Below are 14,111 nucleotides of genomic sequence, written 5' to 3'. Positions count from 1 at the left end.
GGAATCACACCTGGCTCAGGGCCAATGGTCGGAACTCGAAGCTCAACGCAGCATCAATTTTCTGGAGCTACGAGCTATTTTCCTAGCACTCCAAGCATTCTCGACACACATCACCGGTCAACACATTCTAATTTTAACGGACAACACTACAGCCAAGGCCCACGTGAATCGTATGGGCGGCACGCATTCTCGTTCCCTTCTTCAGGAGGCTTTCCGACTAGGCCTTTGGGCGGAGGCCCACCTTGCCTCACTGAAGGCCGACCACATTTCGGGGGTTACCAACACTATGGCCGATTCTCTGAGTCGGAATACCATCGATCAATCGGAATGGGCTCTGGCACCTTCGTTGTTCAACGATCTGTTGGCCAGGTTTGGCCTCCCTCTAGTAGACCTGTTTTCTTCCACCTACAACCATCAACTTCCGCGGTACTTTACTCGGTTCCCGTCCCGTGGAGCGGAAGCGGTGGATGCTCTACGCAGCCCTTGGCCTCAGGGCCTTCTCTATGCCTTCCCTCCTATCCCCCTGATTCCCAGGGTAATCCGCAGGTTACTAGAACAGAGATCCGAACTGATACTCGTCGCCCCCTACTGGCCCAGGAGACCGTGGTTTGCAGATCTCCTGGCACTATCGGTGCAGGATCCATGGAGGATACCAGACCACAGAGTGGCGCTTCACCAGGGTCCCATCCAACATCCGGATCCGCAATGGCTCTGCCTAACCGTCTGGAGGTTGAGCGGATCATCTTAGAGAAGGCTCAGGTTCCTACCAGCATCATCCCGACTATTCAAGCGGCCCGTCGCGATTCCACTTCTCGCATCTATCAAGCCACCTGGCGGACATTCGTGGCCTGGTGTGAGGCTCGGTCCAGATCGGCTACTTCGGCATCCGTCGTACATGTACTGGAATTCCTCCATGATGGGTTCAAGGCTGGACTTTCACCAAACACCTTGAGGCGACACTTGGCAGCTATATCGTCGATTCTCACCTGTGGATCTCATCATTCCCTATCCAGAGAACCTCTCCTACGGGATTTTCTCCGGGGGGCCTCCAACTTGAGACCACCGGTGGTTCATAGATTCCCTTCCTGGAGTTTACACAGGGTTCTCTCTTCTCTGACCAGGAGTCCATTTGAACCATTGAGAGAGGCGCCGATTCGATACTTATCTTTCAAGGTTTCCTTTCTGGTGGCCATAACTTCGGCCCGTCGAGTATCTGAACTTTCAGCACTATCCATCCGAAAAGACCTGTGTATATTTCACAAGGACAGGGTTGTTCTGCGGCTCGATCCTACATTCCTTACTAAAGTCAATACTGTTTTCCATCGGTCACAAGAGCTCGTCTTGCCTAATTTCTGCCCGAATCCTCAACGTCCTCAGGAATTCATCTGGCATACCCTTGACGTTCGCCGGGCCTTGAAAATCTACATCAGTCGTACAGAATCAATTAGGAGAACTGAATCACTCTTCGTGTCGTTCCAACCATCTTCCATGGGATTGAGAGTAACCAAATCGGTTTTGTCCAGATGGATTAGGGCAACTATCACCAAAGCATATGAAGGACAATCTACTCAGGTTCCTCGCAATGTATCGGCACACTCCACCAGGAGTGCATCTACTTCGGCAGCTTGGGCCACTCACGCTTCTCTCGACGAGATCTGTCGAGCTGCAGCTTGGTCAAATCCAACGGCCTTCATCCGTCACTATCGACTTGACTCCTACGCAGCTTCGGATGCGTCATTCGGTCGACGGGTACTTCAGGCTATTCACGAGGAGTCGGCGTGATACATCAAAGTTCAGTCGGCCTTCTCCCACCCGATGGTCCTCTAGCTTGGGTATGTCCCCAACCTGACCGCCGTTTCCCCCGACATTGAGAATGGGCGTTGGCTTACCTGATACGCCCCTTCTAGGAGAGGGGAAACGCGTCAGTCCTCCTTAGTACTCGGCCGACTGGGGACCGGAACCGTCGGGGTGGGGGAGCACTAATTCTTTGTCATTTCAGCACGACACTCCAGTCTGCACAGTTCTCGCCGAAAAGCTGGGAGGGGCTGCAGGAGGCGGAGCTAAATAAGAATTCTGCAGACTCGGTCCTACGGCAAGCCAGAGGATTTTCCCCAACCTGACCGCCGTTTCCCCCTCTCCTAGAAGGGGCGTATCAGGTAAGCCAACGCCCATTTCATGCATAGGGCCAGTAGCTGTAAACTAGTGTTTACCCTCAAGATGAAATAAAGGAAGTGTAAGGATTAATTTTCATACGGTCTTTAGAAATGATTTAGCAGGCTTAAGGAATTATGTTCTAGATCAGCCTTTCTCAAACTTTTTACTCTGGAGAAACCTTTGAAATAATTTTCAGATCTTAGTGAATTCCTGAATAAAAATTAAACAACTATTTTCACAAAAAATATGAAAATTTCACAATACAATTCATTTGTACCCTACACAACCCACATTTGTTAACATTTACAACAGTAGCAAAGTGTTGGCCAGGGGTTGAGTTGTGATGTGTAAAAATCTCCATCATTATGAGTGCTAGCATTGCATTTGTTAAGAAAAAGTTTTTTCCCCCAATCATAATGTCTTATAGAACCTTAAAGACCTCTTGCTGATTCTGAGTTGAGAAAGTTGGTGTAGATGATATGGAATAAATATTCTGTATACATAATGTCTTTGCCACTGTTGATATGACCAGCTGAGGGTCATCTTTTTGATTAAGGACTGTTGGGTAACAGTATACAAGAAAGGAACATAGAGAAGAAATGTGAGATAGGTAGCACAGCCTTTGTTTTTTTTTTAATTTTGGCCATCTTATTTAAGATTTTAGGAAGGACTAAATAAGAATCTTTTTTCAAAAAATGCATGTATTAATTAAATTTGTATTTTCTGTGTTGCCTCTTTTAGTTAAAGTTATATTGCAGTACTCTTTTACATGAAAAGACATGATAGTATCAAAAAGTAATCTAGATTGTTCTGAGATAGTTACAAAATAGTAATTACGGAATACCATTTCTTAGCTTAATATGTATTAAAAAGTAATTTTTTTAAAATGGCTGGTTTTATTTTTGAAGAACAAAAAAGAGAGCTTTGTGTGCACTTCAATAATTTATAGACTTATATATCAACTTGAAATATTCTGTAGATAACAAATATACTTAGTTGCATAGAATGCTTATAATAAACAAATACTTTAAAAAAAAATTAGTATGAAATCTGGTTTCAAATTGAACCAACAAGTTGTAGACTTTCTTAGATGATAGGTAGAAGAAATCATCATAATTATTTGCACATTCATTTTAAAGTATCCCTCTAGTTCTTTTCTTTGCTATTTCTGAATAATGCAGTTATTAACTGCAGTTCACAGTTTTACATGAATTGTATTTTATTAATTAGATGTGACTTCATAACATTGTAAACCTTAGATACAAGCTTTGTAACTTTGATCCTTATCAAGCCAACTAAAGGCAAAATCATTTTGGTATTACCAGTATACGTAACTTTCATTGGTTCATTTTTTGTCTTTTATTTGTCCTTTTCCCTCCTCTGTTCTGTTGCATAGAGAAGATGCAGGCAGTTAAGCAAATTCCCAAGCTGCAAATGGAAGTCCGTAGTGACAATACTAACCTGGTATGCCGCAATGGACATCTCCAGTCAGGTGGGTTTGGTTTTCCCAGCACCTAATTAATTAGGGGGATGTCTCTCAGTATCTACCTTATCAAAACAAAATATGCAGCACTAAATACCCTGCTCCTAATATATTTTTAAAATGTTTTCTCTTTTAAAGTTTCTTATTAATCTATGCTGAATTAATGTTGTCTCCACCAAACTGCTTTCCTTATTTTTTAACATTTCTTATGTCTTGAAAAGGCATTAGTTTTAAAGTTTAGTATTTTGATATAAAGTTTGGAATTTTGGAGGAAGTCTATTTAGGACACTTATAAAATGCAGTGCTAGAAAAAAAATAAGATTTCATTTTTTAAAAATTCACATCTTTATTATGTTGATTACTATTTTTTTATAAAAGCAAAAGCAGAGAATACGTTTTTGCATATATCTCCTATTGAAGGATATTTTTTCCTAGCTTTTTTTGTCAACGTGTGTACATGAGATATAATAATGAGAAAATCAGCTTGAAGTTTATTTATATGAGAAAATTATTGGTGTTTAGCATTATTAAAGCATGTTTAAGAAATAAGAATGAGTGAAAATAAGAGAAAAAATTTAGGAAGTGTGTTGTGTTTTTCTGGTTAAGCTGCTTTGGAAATTTCTTTGCTATGTTCTTTTTATGAGGTTTGTAGCTTGTACCTTCAGTCATTTTTATTCTTTATATAAGACATGCTTCTGAAATAACTTCAAATAGTATCAAATATATAAATACTTTTCTTACTAATTTTTTTGCTCTATAAAGTAGAAATTAAGTAATTATTTCTAATAAATTTCATATCCAAAAATAGTAAGGTTTTGTGTCTTTTCCTATTCTGTTCTTCCTTTTAATTTTCCTTCAGATAATCAACTATCCAATAGTTAGATGTTTTTGTGGATTTACTGTATCAAAGTAGAATATTTGGCACACCACCTTAAAACAAAATCAGTTTGCAATTCTGATCAGCTAATCATTACTTTCTATCCACTTTGAAAAACATAGTATCTTTATCACATCTCGAATTGCGAATTTATTTGAAATCCACATTAGCTATGCTTTTAACATAATAAAATCATTCAGAAATTGGGAGTTGAATATTACGACCATATGGATAGTACTGAAAAGATGTGTGCACAAGAAACAGGCATACATTCTATCTTATTTTTATACTTGGATCAGATGAGCACTGTAAATACTAAAATATTATTTAGAATCAACAGTGGGCTTCTACAAAGACCAGGAGACTGAAGATCTTATCAGGAGCACAAATAGGAAAAGGTTGCCTCGTGAAGCAGAAATCAAACCATTCTCGCTAGAAATGCCTGTTGATGGTATATCAGTGGAGTTAATATTACTGTAATATTTTTATTTAACATACATTTGTATCGAAGTTCAGTGCAAGATCATTCCCCCCAGCCCAAATTCTGTTGTTCATAGTGTGTGTAATATTTTCTTTCACTGGTTGAGACAGATGGGCTAGTTTCTGTGTAATCTTAAAATAGATTATTGTGTGGTTTTATTTATTTATTAAATTTATTTGTTGCATATATTGCGATTCAAGGCAACTAAGTGGCTTACAACAAGTGACCAGCTTACAAGTTTTATTTATTTACTCCTGCATTGACTATTGAAGCTTGTCTGGAAATCTAGTTACTGTAGTACTTTGATTTTCACTGTTTTCAAACAGAATTTAAACTCTTGTTTGGAACCAGGTATCCTGAGCCCTAGTTTTTCTATAATTTCTACAAACATTAATATAAACTTCTTTGATGCTCTTGTGGCTCTAGCATCTACCCAATAGAGTCTTATTCCTAAGCATCTTACATGGTGTCTTTGCTGATGTCTTTTAGATATCAAAGCAAATAATGTCGACAACTTTATTGTTGCTTGATTTGTTTGATACGTTTCAATCCTTTATGAATCATTCTGAAAATATTTGAGAGGTGCTACATATTTTGCATGTATTTTTAATTTTAATTATCTCCATTTTAAAACTAATTTTTCTGTTTTTAAATATTTATTTTATGTATATATTTTATTGACAGTTGTGCACCAAGTAGAGTGTACAACTCTGAGTTGGGTGACCGTATGAATTTGATAAATAAATGCATAATGTTAAGTGAAGAGTGACTCTACAATTTCTACAAACTCTAAGATATATTCAGAAATATTTTAACTTCTTGCTTTCTTTATAAATGGTTTATAAAGAAAGCAAGCAGGTTGATAACCTTTATAAAATAATCTAGATTAGTTAAAGAAAAGTCCATATTAATTCCACTTAGATCCAAAATTTCACTTCATTGGTCAGGGGTGGTAATCTTTTGCCATCAAAAGAGGCATTTCGAAGACAGTAATCTGTAAGGAGCCATAGGTCCCTGGTAAATGGAACATACACTATGTAAGTAATAGATCTATATATTCCTTTAGATTTTTTATATTGGTCTTCATAGTTACATTATAATTTTATTTTCATGTTTCCGTAGATGTAAAATGTATATTACTTCTTCCACTGAATGTTTGGTTATAGGTAGTCCTCATTTTATTACTGCTCTCTTTAGTGACCAGAAAAAAATAACTATGACTGGTTCTTGCACTTATGATTCTTGTAACATCCCTGCAGTCCCATGATTGAGATTTGGTGCACCATAGCCGGTGGTTGTTTATGGCTGTTGCAGCATATCATAGTCACGTGATTACTATTTGCATGCTCTACAACTGACTTCTGACAAGCAGAGTCAATGGAGAAGCCAGCGGTAAAATTGCAAGTCAAAGCTATGTGATGTCTTGCTTAGCAATGGAGTTGGTGGTCCCAATTATTGTTGTTAAGTGAAGACAACCTGTACTGTGTTTCATTCTAAATTTATATTGCTTGAATACTGCAAAAATAGTTGTATGCTACCTGGTCAAAACTGTGCTTTTATAAATAGGCTAATAAGTTAAAAAAAACTATAAGAATTCTTACGTTTTGGACATTTTTAGTATACATAATGTAGCCCAGTGTTTAGATATGTTGGCTGTGCTTGCAGGATATGATAATAGCTTTAGTTTAGATTTTAAATTTATATGGGATTTTAATGGGTTTTATTATTTACTATTTATATTGCTTTTTAATAATCTGGCTAGGTAGAATAAGTTTTTTAATTGTTATTTTAATCTGTATTTATATGTATTTTTACTTGCCTGTGAACCGCCCTGAGTCCCTAGGGAGATAGGGCGGTATATAAATGTGATAAAATAAAATAAATAAAATAAAATAAATAGTTCTAAAATTCTTTAACAAAGTAACCTACTCAATAAAGTTTACAAAATACCAGTGCAAACAGAAAGCAACATTATTAAAATAAATTATGTCTACGTTCCTGAGGTGGTCTGTTCACAATGATAATGTGTTTACCCACTTATGGTTAATGGCTATAGATAAATACATTATCTGTTTTTATATTATTGTTCATTATGTATTGTGAGATTTAACCCTATGTTATTGCTCAGAGTTGTTTTGTGAAATCAGTCTTATAAATCAACTAAATTAATACATAGTAACAATTTAAAAAGTAAGTAAATGTGCAACTAGTTGATTTGAATGTTTTGTGTAGTAACAAATTTGTTCTTTTTCTTTGTAGAAAATGGAACTGTTCCAAAAAAGAAGGATCCACTGTCTCACAGTAGTAATTCACTTCCGCGTTCAAAATCTGTGGCAAAGGCTGGATCTGGAGGATTTTCTGGGCACCAAAGAACACCTAGTTATACTGGAGTTTCTAATTTTTCTGCACCTAGAGTTCCTTCAGCTGCAACTCAGAAGGTAGGGCACTAGCTTCTATGCACAGTATATTGCATATTTGTCAGTTGCAAATAGAAAAGTTGCAATTGAAATAGAAAAGGAAATAGAAAAGTTGCAATTCAAAATAAAGGAATTGTATTTAGGAAATAGCATGTTTTGCATGCAGCAAAATCTAAGTTATTGATATCACTAGGAAAAGCTGGTAGAGGCTAGAATAGACCATAGAAGCTAATGGAGCAAAGATGTGATTTACTATAAGGGAATTGTATAAATTTGTAATTCCAAACTCATTTTGGGGAAGGGGGAAATCTACTTATTTTGCTCTCAATTATGATTAAGGTTGTGGTTGTATCTAGTGCCATTCTTGTTATCAGTAGAAGCTATCTGCTACAAAGTAGAAAAATGCTTTTCAATGATTTGACAGAAAATAGTGAAGGGAATAGTGAATTCTGTATTCAGGTAGTCCTCGACTTACGACCACAATTCTGTTAAGTGAGACATTTATTAAGTGACTTTTGCCTCATTTTAGTATCTTTCTTGCCACAGTTGTTAAGTGAATCACTGTAGTTGATAAATTAGTAACCTGATTGTTAAGAGAATCTGGTTTCCCCATTGAATTTGCTTGTTGGAAGGTTGCAAAAGGGATCACATGATCCCAGGACAGTGCAACCATCATAAATATGAGTCAGTTTCCAAGCATCTGAATTTTGACCACATAACCATGAGGATGCTATTACGGTCATAATAAGTGTGACAAATGGTCATAAGTCACTTTTTTCAGAGCCATTGTAGCTTTTAACGGTCACTAAATGAACTGTTGTAAGTTGAGAACTACCTGTATAGCATTCTTTTCCATTTTGCTGATGGGAGGCTTCTATCATTGGAAATAGCTGGATTCTGCTCATATTTTACAAGTTGGCAGCTGGGTTGCAAAACTGTTCCAATTATAAGGATTGAAAAATGATTTCACTGATCTTTGGCATGAAAAACTTTATGGAAAAAAGGAGCTTTTCGGTTGGAAAAGCTAAAATATTTGTCATTTTTAAAATTAACAATTAGTCTGTATTGTATACATGCACATAGAGATTTTTATTCTCAATATAGTAGAATTATTAAGGATGGTTAAGAATTCAAGTATTCCAATTTATTTTGATAAATTAATTTGATAAAGCATTTGATAAAGTAGACCATAACCTACTACTAGATAAAGTAGAAAAATGTGGGTTACACAGCACCTCTACCAGATGGATTCGTAACTGGCTTACCAACCACACTCAACATGTAGTCCTCAACGGAACTACATCCACATGGAGGGAAGTATGCAGTGGAGTACCCAAGGCTCTGTTTTAGGCCCAGTACTCTTCAACATCTTCATCAATGACTTGGACGAGGGGATAGATGGGGAACTCATCAAATTTGCAGATGACACCAAGCTGGCAAGAATAGCCAACATTCCAGAAGATAGGCTCAAGATACAGAAAGATCTTGACAGACTAGAACATTGGGTGCTATCTAACAAAATGAAATTCAACAGTGAAAAAAGTAAGGTTCTACATTTAGGCCAAAAAAACAAAATGCACAGATAGCGGATATGTGGTACTTTGCTCAATAGTAGTAACTGTGAGAGGGATCTTGGAGTCCTAGTGGACAGCCATTTAGATATGAGCCAGCAGTGTGCAGCAGCTGCCAAAAAAGCCAACACAGTTCTGGGCTGCATAAACAGAGGGATAGAATCAAGATCACGTGAAGTGTTAATACCACTTTATAATGCCTTGGTAAGGCCACACTTGGAATATTGCATTCAGTTTTGGTCGCCACGATGTAAAAAAGATGTTGAGACTCTAGAAAGAGTGCAGAGAAGAGCAACAAAGATGATTAGGGGACTGGAGGCTAAAACATATGAAGAACGGTTGCAAGAACTCGGTATGCCTAGTTTAATGAAAAGAAGGACTAGGGGAGACATGATAGCAGTGTTCCAATATCTCAGGGGTTGCCACAAAGAAGAGGGAGTCAAACTATTCTCCTAAGTACCTGAGGGAAAACAAGAAGCAATGGGTGGAAACTAATCAAGGAGAGATGCAACTTAGAACTAAGGAGAAATTTCCTGACAGTTAGAACAATTAATCAGTGGAACAACTTGCCTGCAGAAGTTGTAAATGCTCCAACACTGGAAATTTTTAAGAAAATGTTGGATAACCATTTGTCTGAAATGGTGTAGGGTTTCCTACCTGGGCAGGGGGTTGGACTACAAGGCCTCCAAGGTCCCTTCCAACTCTGTTGTTGTTGTTATTATTATTTTGCTGGTAATTTTAAAACCATAGATTTAGAAAGCAGATATGGTGATACTGAGCTTATTTTCTTCTGGGTTTATTATTTTCAGAGTAGAAAAACATAGTTTAGAATATCACTTCCATCAACTCAAAGTGGTAATACAGAGTTCTTGTACAGATTTTACCTTTGCTTTTTATCAGCACGATATGTTAGGCATTGGAAGGAAGGATTATTACATTCTGTCTCTTATTTAGTCAAAAAAGTTAGTTGTTTAAAAGCAATTAAAACTTTGATAAATAATATGGGATATACCCTAATTTTCAGAATATAAGATGCTCTGGACTATAAGACGCACCTAGCTTTTAGGGAGGAAAATGAAAAAAAAAAAAACCTGCCTCTGCCTCCCAGCAATTTGCCTTCTTGCAGCAAACATCAAACAGTCTGGTCACCTTCAGCACAGCCTGATTTAGAACAAGCAGATGATTGGTGGTTGGATCGGTCTCCCGGAATACTGACGATCGGCTGTTTCAGGCTGTGGGGATCGCCGCTGCCTATCGCTGCCTCTGCACACCCCATTTTTGGCTTCCATGCATCCCATTTTCAGCCTCTGTGTGTCTCATTTTTGGCACCTTCCAATTTATTGCCACCAAACAGGATGTATGGAAAACAGGAAGTACGGAGGCTGTAAATGGGGCGCATGGAGGCCATAAATGGGGTGCACGGAAGCAGTGATGGGCAGTGGCGATCCCTGAAACCTGGAACAGCTGATCATCAGTATTCTGAGAGGCCGATCCAACAACCAATCAGCTGCTCGTGCTAAATCAGGCTGTGCTGAAGCTGACCAGGTTGTTTGCTGCAAGGAGGCAAATTGCTGGGAGGCAAAGGCTGAAGGGTGGGGGCTGGTGAGTGGGTGGGGCTTTGGCAATATTTGCTCTATAAGATGCACAGACATTTCACCCACTTGGGGTGGGAGTGCGTCTTATAATCCGAAAAATACAGTAAGTTATTTTTATATAGGAATATAGAATTCTGCTTATCTAGAGAATAATTATGTATTTTACCACAACAGTTCCTTTTCTTTCCACATGGTATTACATATTTGTGCTTTGTTTTTCCTTTCCTAAATTGATAAAAGTATGTTTATTTATTTATTTATTTGTCAAACACAACAGTATATATAAGTATAAGCATGAAATAACCATACGAATTGGATACAATCAAAGGGAACATTAGGATAGGAACGGTAGGCACACTGGTGCTCTTATGCACAACCCTTACAGACCTCTTAGGGATGGGGTGAAGTCAATAGTAGATAGTCTTTGGTTAAAGCTTTGGGGATTTTGGGAAGAGACCACAGAGTCAGGTAGTGCATTCCAGGAGAAAATATATATGGTTACTAAGAATTGACAGTACCTTGATGTCAATGTTAATTTCTGCAACATTTAATTAACTTTTTTTCTGTATTTTTAAAAATAAAGTTAACTTGTGCCTTGTCAAAGATTTGTTTAACTGATTAGCCAGATGCTGAATGGAAATTTCCTTCCTAGATTACTGAAGTTGATATTTAATTCTTTTTTGTAATAATATTGAAATACATCTGAAATAAATGTTTTCTTAGGCTACTCCAAAAAATAATAGAACCACCAAGCCTTCTACTCCTTCAACTGCTGTACGAAAAAAGAAGGACACAAAGATTTTCAAAAATGTGGATAGTAACCTTGCTAATCTTATTCTCAATGAAATTGTAGACAGGTAAGTGCCAGTGGTATTTTGTGGGTGGTAGGATGGGAATGCTTTTTAGTAAATATCAAGTGTAATTATTTTCAGGGCAAGTAATGTTCATATTTTTTCTGCATCTGTTTAAGATTTCGATAGGAAGAAATGAACAATATTTTTAAAAATATAAAATGTAATTTACATGAGAATTTCTTAACTAAGGTTTTTTTTTTTTAAAGAAAATCAGTTGAGACAAAGAGTGTGAAATACTCAGCTGCACTCTGGAAGAATGAGATGCCTATTGTTGCACTAATTACTATTCTGTATTTGTTAGTGGGCCATCTGTCAATTTTGATGATATTGCTGGGCAGGAATTGGCTAAACAGGCACTGCAAGAAATTGTTATCCTTCCTTCACTTAGACCTGAAGTAAGCAATCTGTTTCCTGGCTTGTTTTATTGCATCTTTTGTGTTTTAATTATCTGGTAGATTTTACTTTGATTTTTAAAAATTTAGCATTTTTGATATATTCAAGCATCATGTATATTTGTTATATTTGCATCTATTATAACATGTAATTATTACTCACGATTTTTCTGTATCGAAGTCCAGTTGGAGTATTGGATTAGACACTAAAACTGGCACTTTTCTAGTTACTTAAAATATTTAGCTTTTATTGGTCCAATACATTGATTGTATTGCATAGATTAATAAGTAGAAATTAATCACGTTCAATAATGAGCTAAAATGAATATTATCTACTCCCCTGCTGTACATTCATGCTGCTAGGTCTTCAGTGGTAAAGTTTAAACAAAGCATAATTATATTTTTAATTGAAGTAGTTAATATTAGGTATGTCCTTCCTATGAATATCATCCTAAATGAAATTCTGCTGAGAATCTTCGCCCAGGAAGGGAAGAATAAACAATTTTAATCATCTCTTCATATGCAGCACCTATCACTGACTCTTCCATGTTCTCAAGATGGTCTCTCTATTTTTAGAACCAGATTTTTGTGTTCTAGGAATCTACAGTAGAGTTGAAGTACTGGCAAAATTGCTCTTCCATTCTGCCAGTGAACATGCTGAGCTGGATAGAAACCTAATGAAAGTGAAAATACTGTTTAGTATGCTGGCAGGCAAAGTGTATCTACAAATCAGTATTAAAGATACAATAGGCCCACAGATGTTCTTTGACCTATGACTGTAATGGAGCCTGGCCATTATTGTTGCAAGCAGTGATTGTCATTAAACGAGATGGCCACACTTAATGACCCCTACCCAGTGGTGAAATCCAAACCAATTTGCTACTGGTTCGCTGGCTGCACATGCGCATTGTGCATCAAACGAATGCTGCATGCGTAGTGCATACCAAACACAAGCTCTGTGCGCGCATATGCAGTACACACCAAAAGGAGGCTTGGGAAGGTAAGAAGAACAACGGGGTGGTTTCAGCTGTGGCGTGTGATTTAGCTTTGCTAGAAAGCAGGATTTCCTGCTTTCTAGCAAAGCTAAATCCCACTGCACAGCTGATTGTTGGAAAATCTTTTGGAGGAACCAGTAGCTTTTTAAACCGGTAGCTTTTTAAACTGCTGGTAGCTAACTACTGCTTCGGCCGACCTGGTAGCTTTTTTTTACTACTGGTTCGCCCAACCCGGTAGTTTTTATCACTACTGGTTCTCCTGAACTGGAGCGAACCGGTGGCATTTCACTCCTGCCCCTACCCATCCTATCTCTGCTGCAATTTGAGGAAACAATGGGCATATTTTTGAACACAACTTTCAGAAAATATGCAAATTTTTTAAGAGCCAAAATAGTTTTGATTTGGCTCTTAAAAAATTTGCATGTGAATATTTAGAGTCCCTACATACAAATATTTGACCAAGTTACCTGGGTTTCCAATCTTTCAGTACACTTTGGCACCAGAGTTCAGATTTTGCATTTGTAGCATCAACTGACAATTGAAATAATATTACTATTAATAAGTATCAGTAGTTAAGTGCAATCAGTCCAGGTTCAATTCTCTGGCAATTGAATGAACAAATGCTTGCCATTGCAATCCATTTCTAATAATAGAAGTTAGGAAAAGGTAACCTAAATTATCAGAAACCATATTCTTGAATTTTAAAAAATCAAATGGTAATTTAATCTTGATTGCATTTTGAAATTTATATATTTAATATTTACCTACAAGGCATGATTCTTGTGTTTCATTGTTTCTTTAAAAAACTGCTTGTATCCATTTGGTGTGAATTTTTGAGATGTGAATTTCGTTGATGGGTGGCTACTGCAGTCTTCTTATTAATGTTTGGTCTGTTGCGAAAGTATCATAACAAAAGTCTAAAGGCCCTCATTGTGTTTCATTTATATACTATTGTATATCACATTTTTATGTCTATTGTAGCTAATTTTCTCTTCAAGCTATGTTTAAAGATGTTGCAGGAAAGAAAAATTGACAAGTTAATTGTTGATGCTATAAAAGGCATATCTTTATATAATCATTCCAACTAATATATTCTCTGTTACATGTTCATTTTCTTAAGATAAACACTAAAGGCAATTAACAAAATAAATCCACAGTATATATATTAACCAGAACAGCCAATTGGAGGCAATTATGCTGTCTCTCCTTTCTTTTGTCAGATAGCTCACACCTGGCTATTAAAATACACTTTGTGAAGAAAACATAGAACTGCAATCCTAGATAACAGGCTA

General features: G+C 36.9%; 1 protein-coding gene across 5 annotated transcripts in view; it reads left to right on the top strand.

The window, feature by feature from the left end:
• SPAST (spastin) overlaps window positions 1–14,111 on the top strand; it is a 56,286-nt gene that overhangs the window by 21,919 nt on the left and 20,256 nt on the right. For 3 of the 5 annotated variants that reach the window (XM_058164846.1, XM_058164840.1, XM_058164834.1), the window contains exons 4-7: window positions 3,551–3,646; window positions 7,255–7,433; window positions 11,302–11,435; window positions 11,734–11,827. In XM_058164846.1, the coding sequence (XP_058020829.1) occupies window positions 3,551–3,646; window positions 7,255–7,433; window positions 11,302–11,435; window positions 11,734–11,827 (503 nt within the window). The remainder of the gene's footprint in view (window positions 1–3,550; window positions 3,647–7,254; window positions 7,434–11,301; window positions 11,436–11,733; window positions 11,828–14,111) is intronic. The other 2 variants (XM_058164861.1, XM_058164852.1) reach the window with 1 other exon arrangement.

Source organism: Ahaetulla prasina, chromosome 1 (assembly GCF_028640845.1).
Source record: "Ahaetulla prasina isolate Xishuangbanna chromosome 1, ASM2864084v1, whole genome shotgun sequence".
NCBI classification, from domain to species: domain Eukaryota; kingdom Metazoa; phylum Chordata; class Lepidosauria; order Squamata; family Colubridae; genus Ahaetulla; species Ahaetulla prasina.
This window is presented reverse-complemented; position numbering and strand designations above follow the sequence as displayed.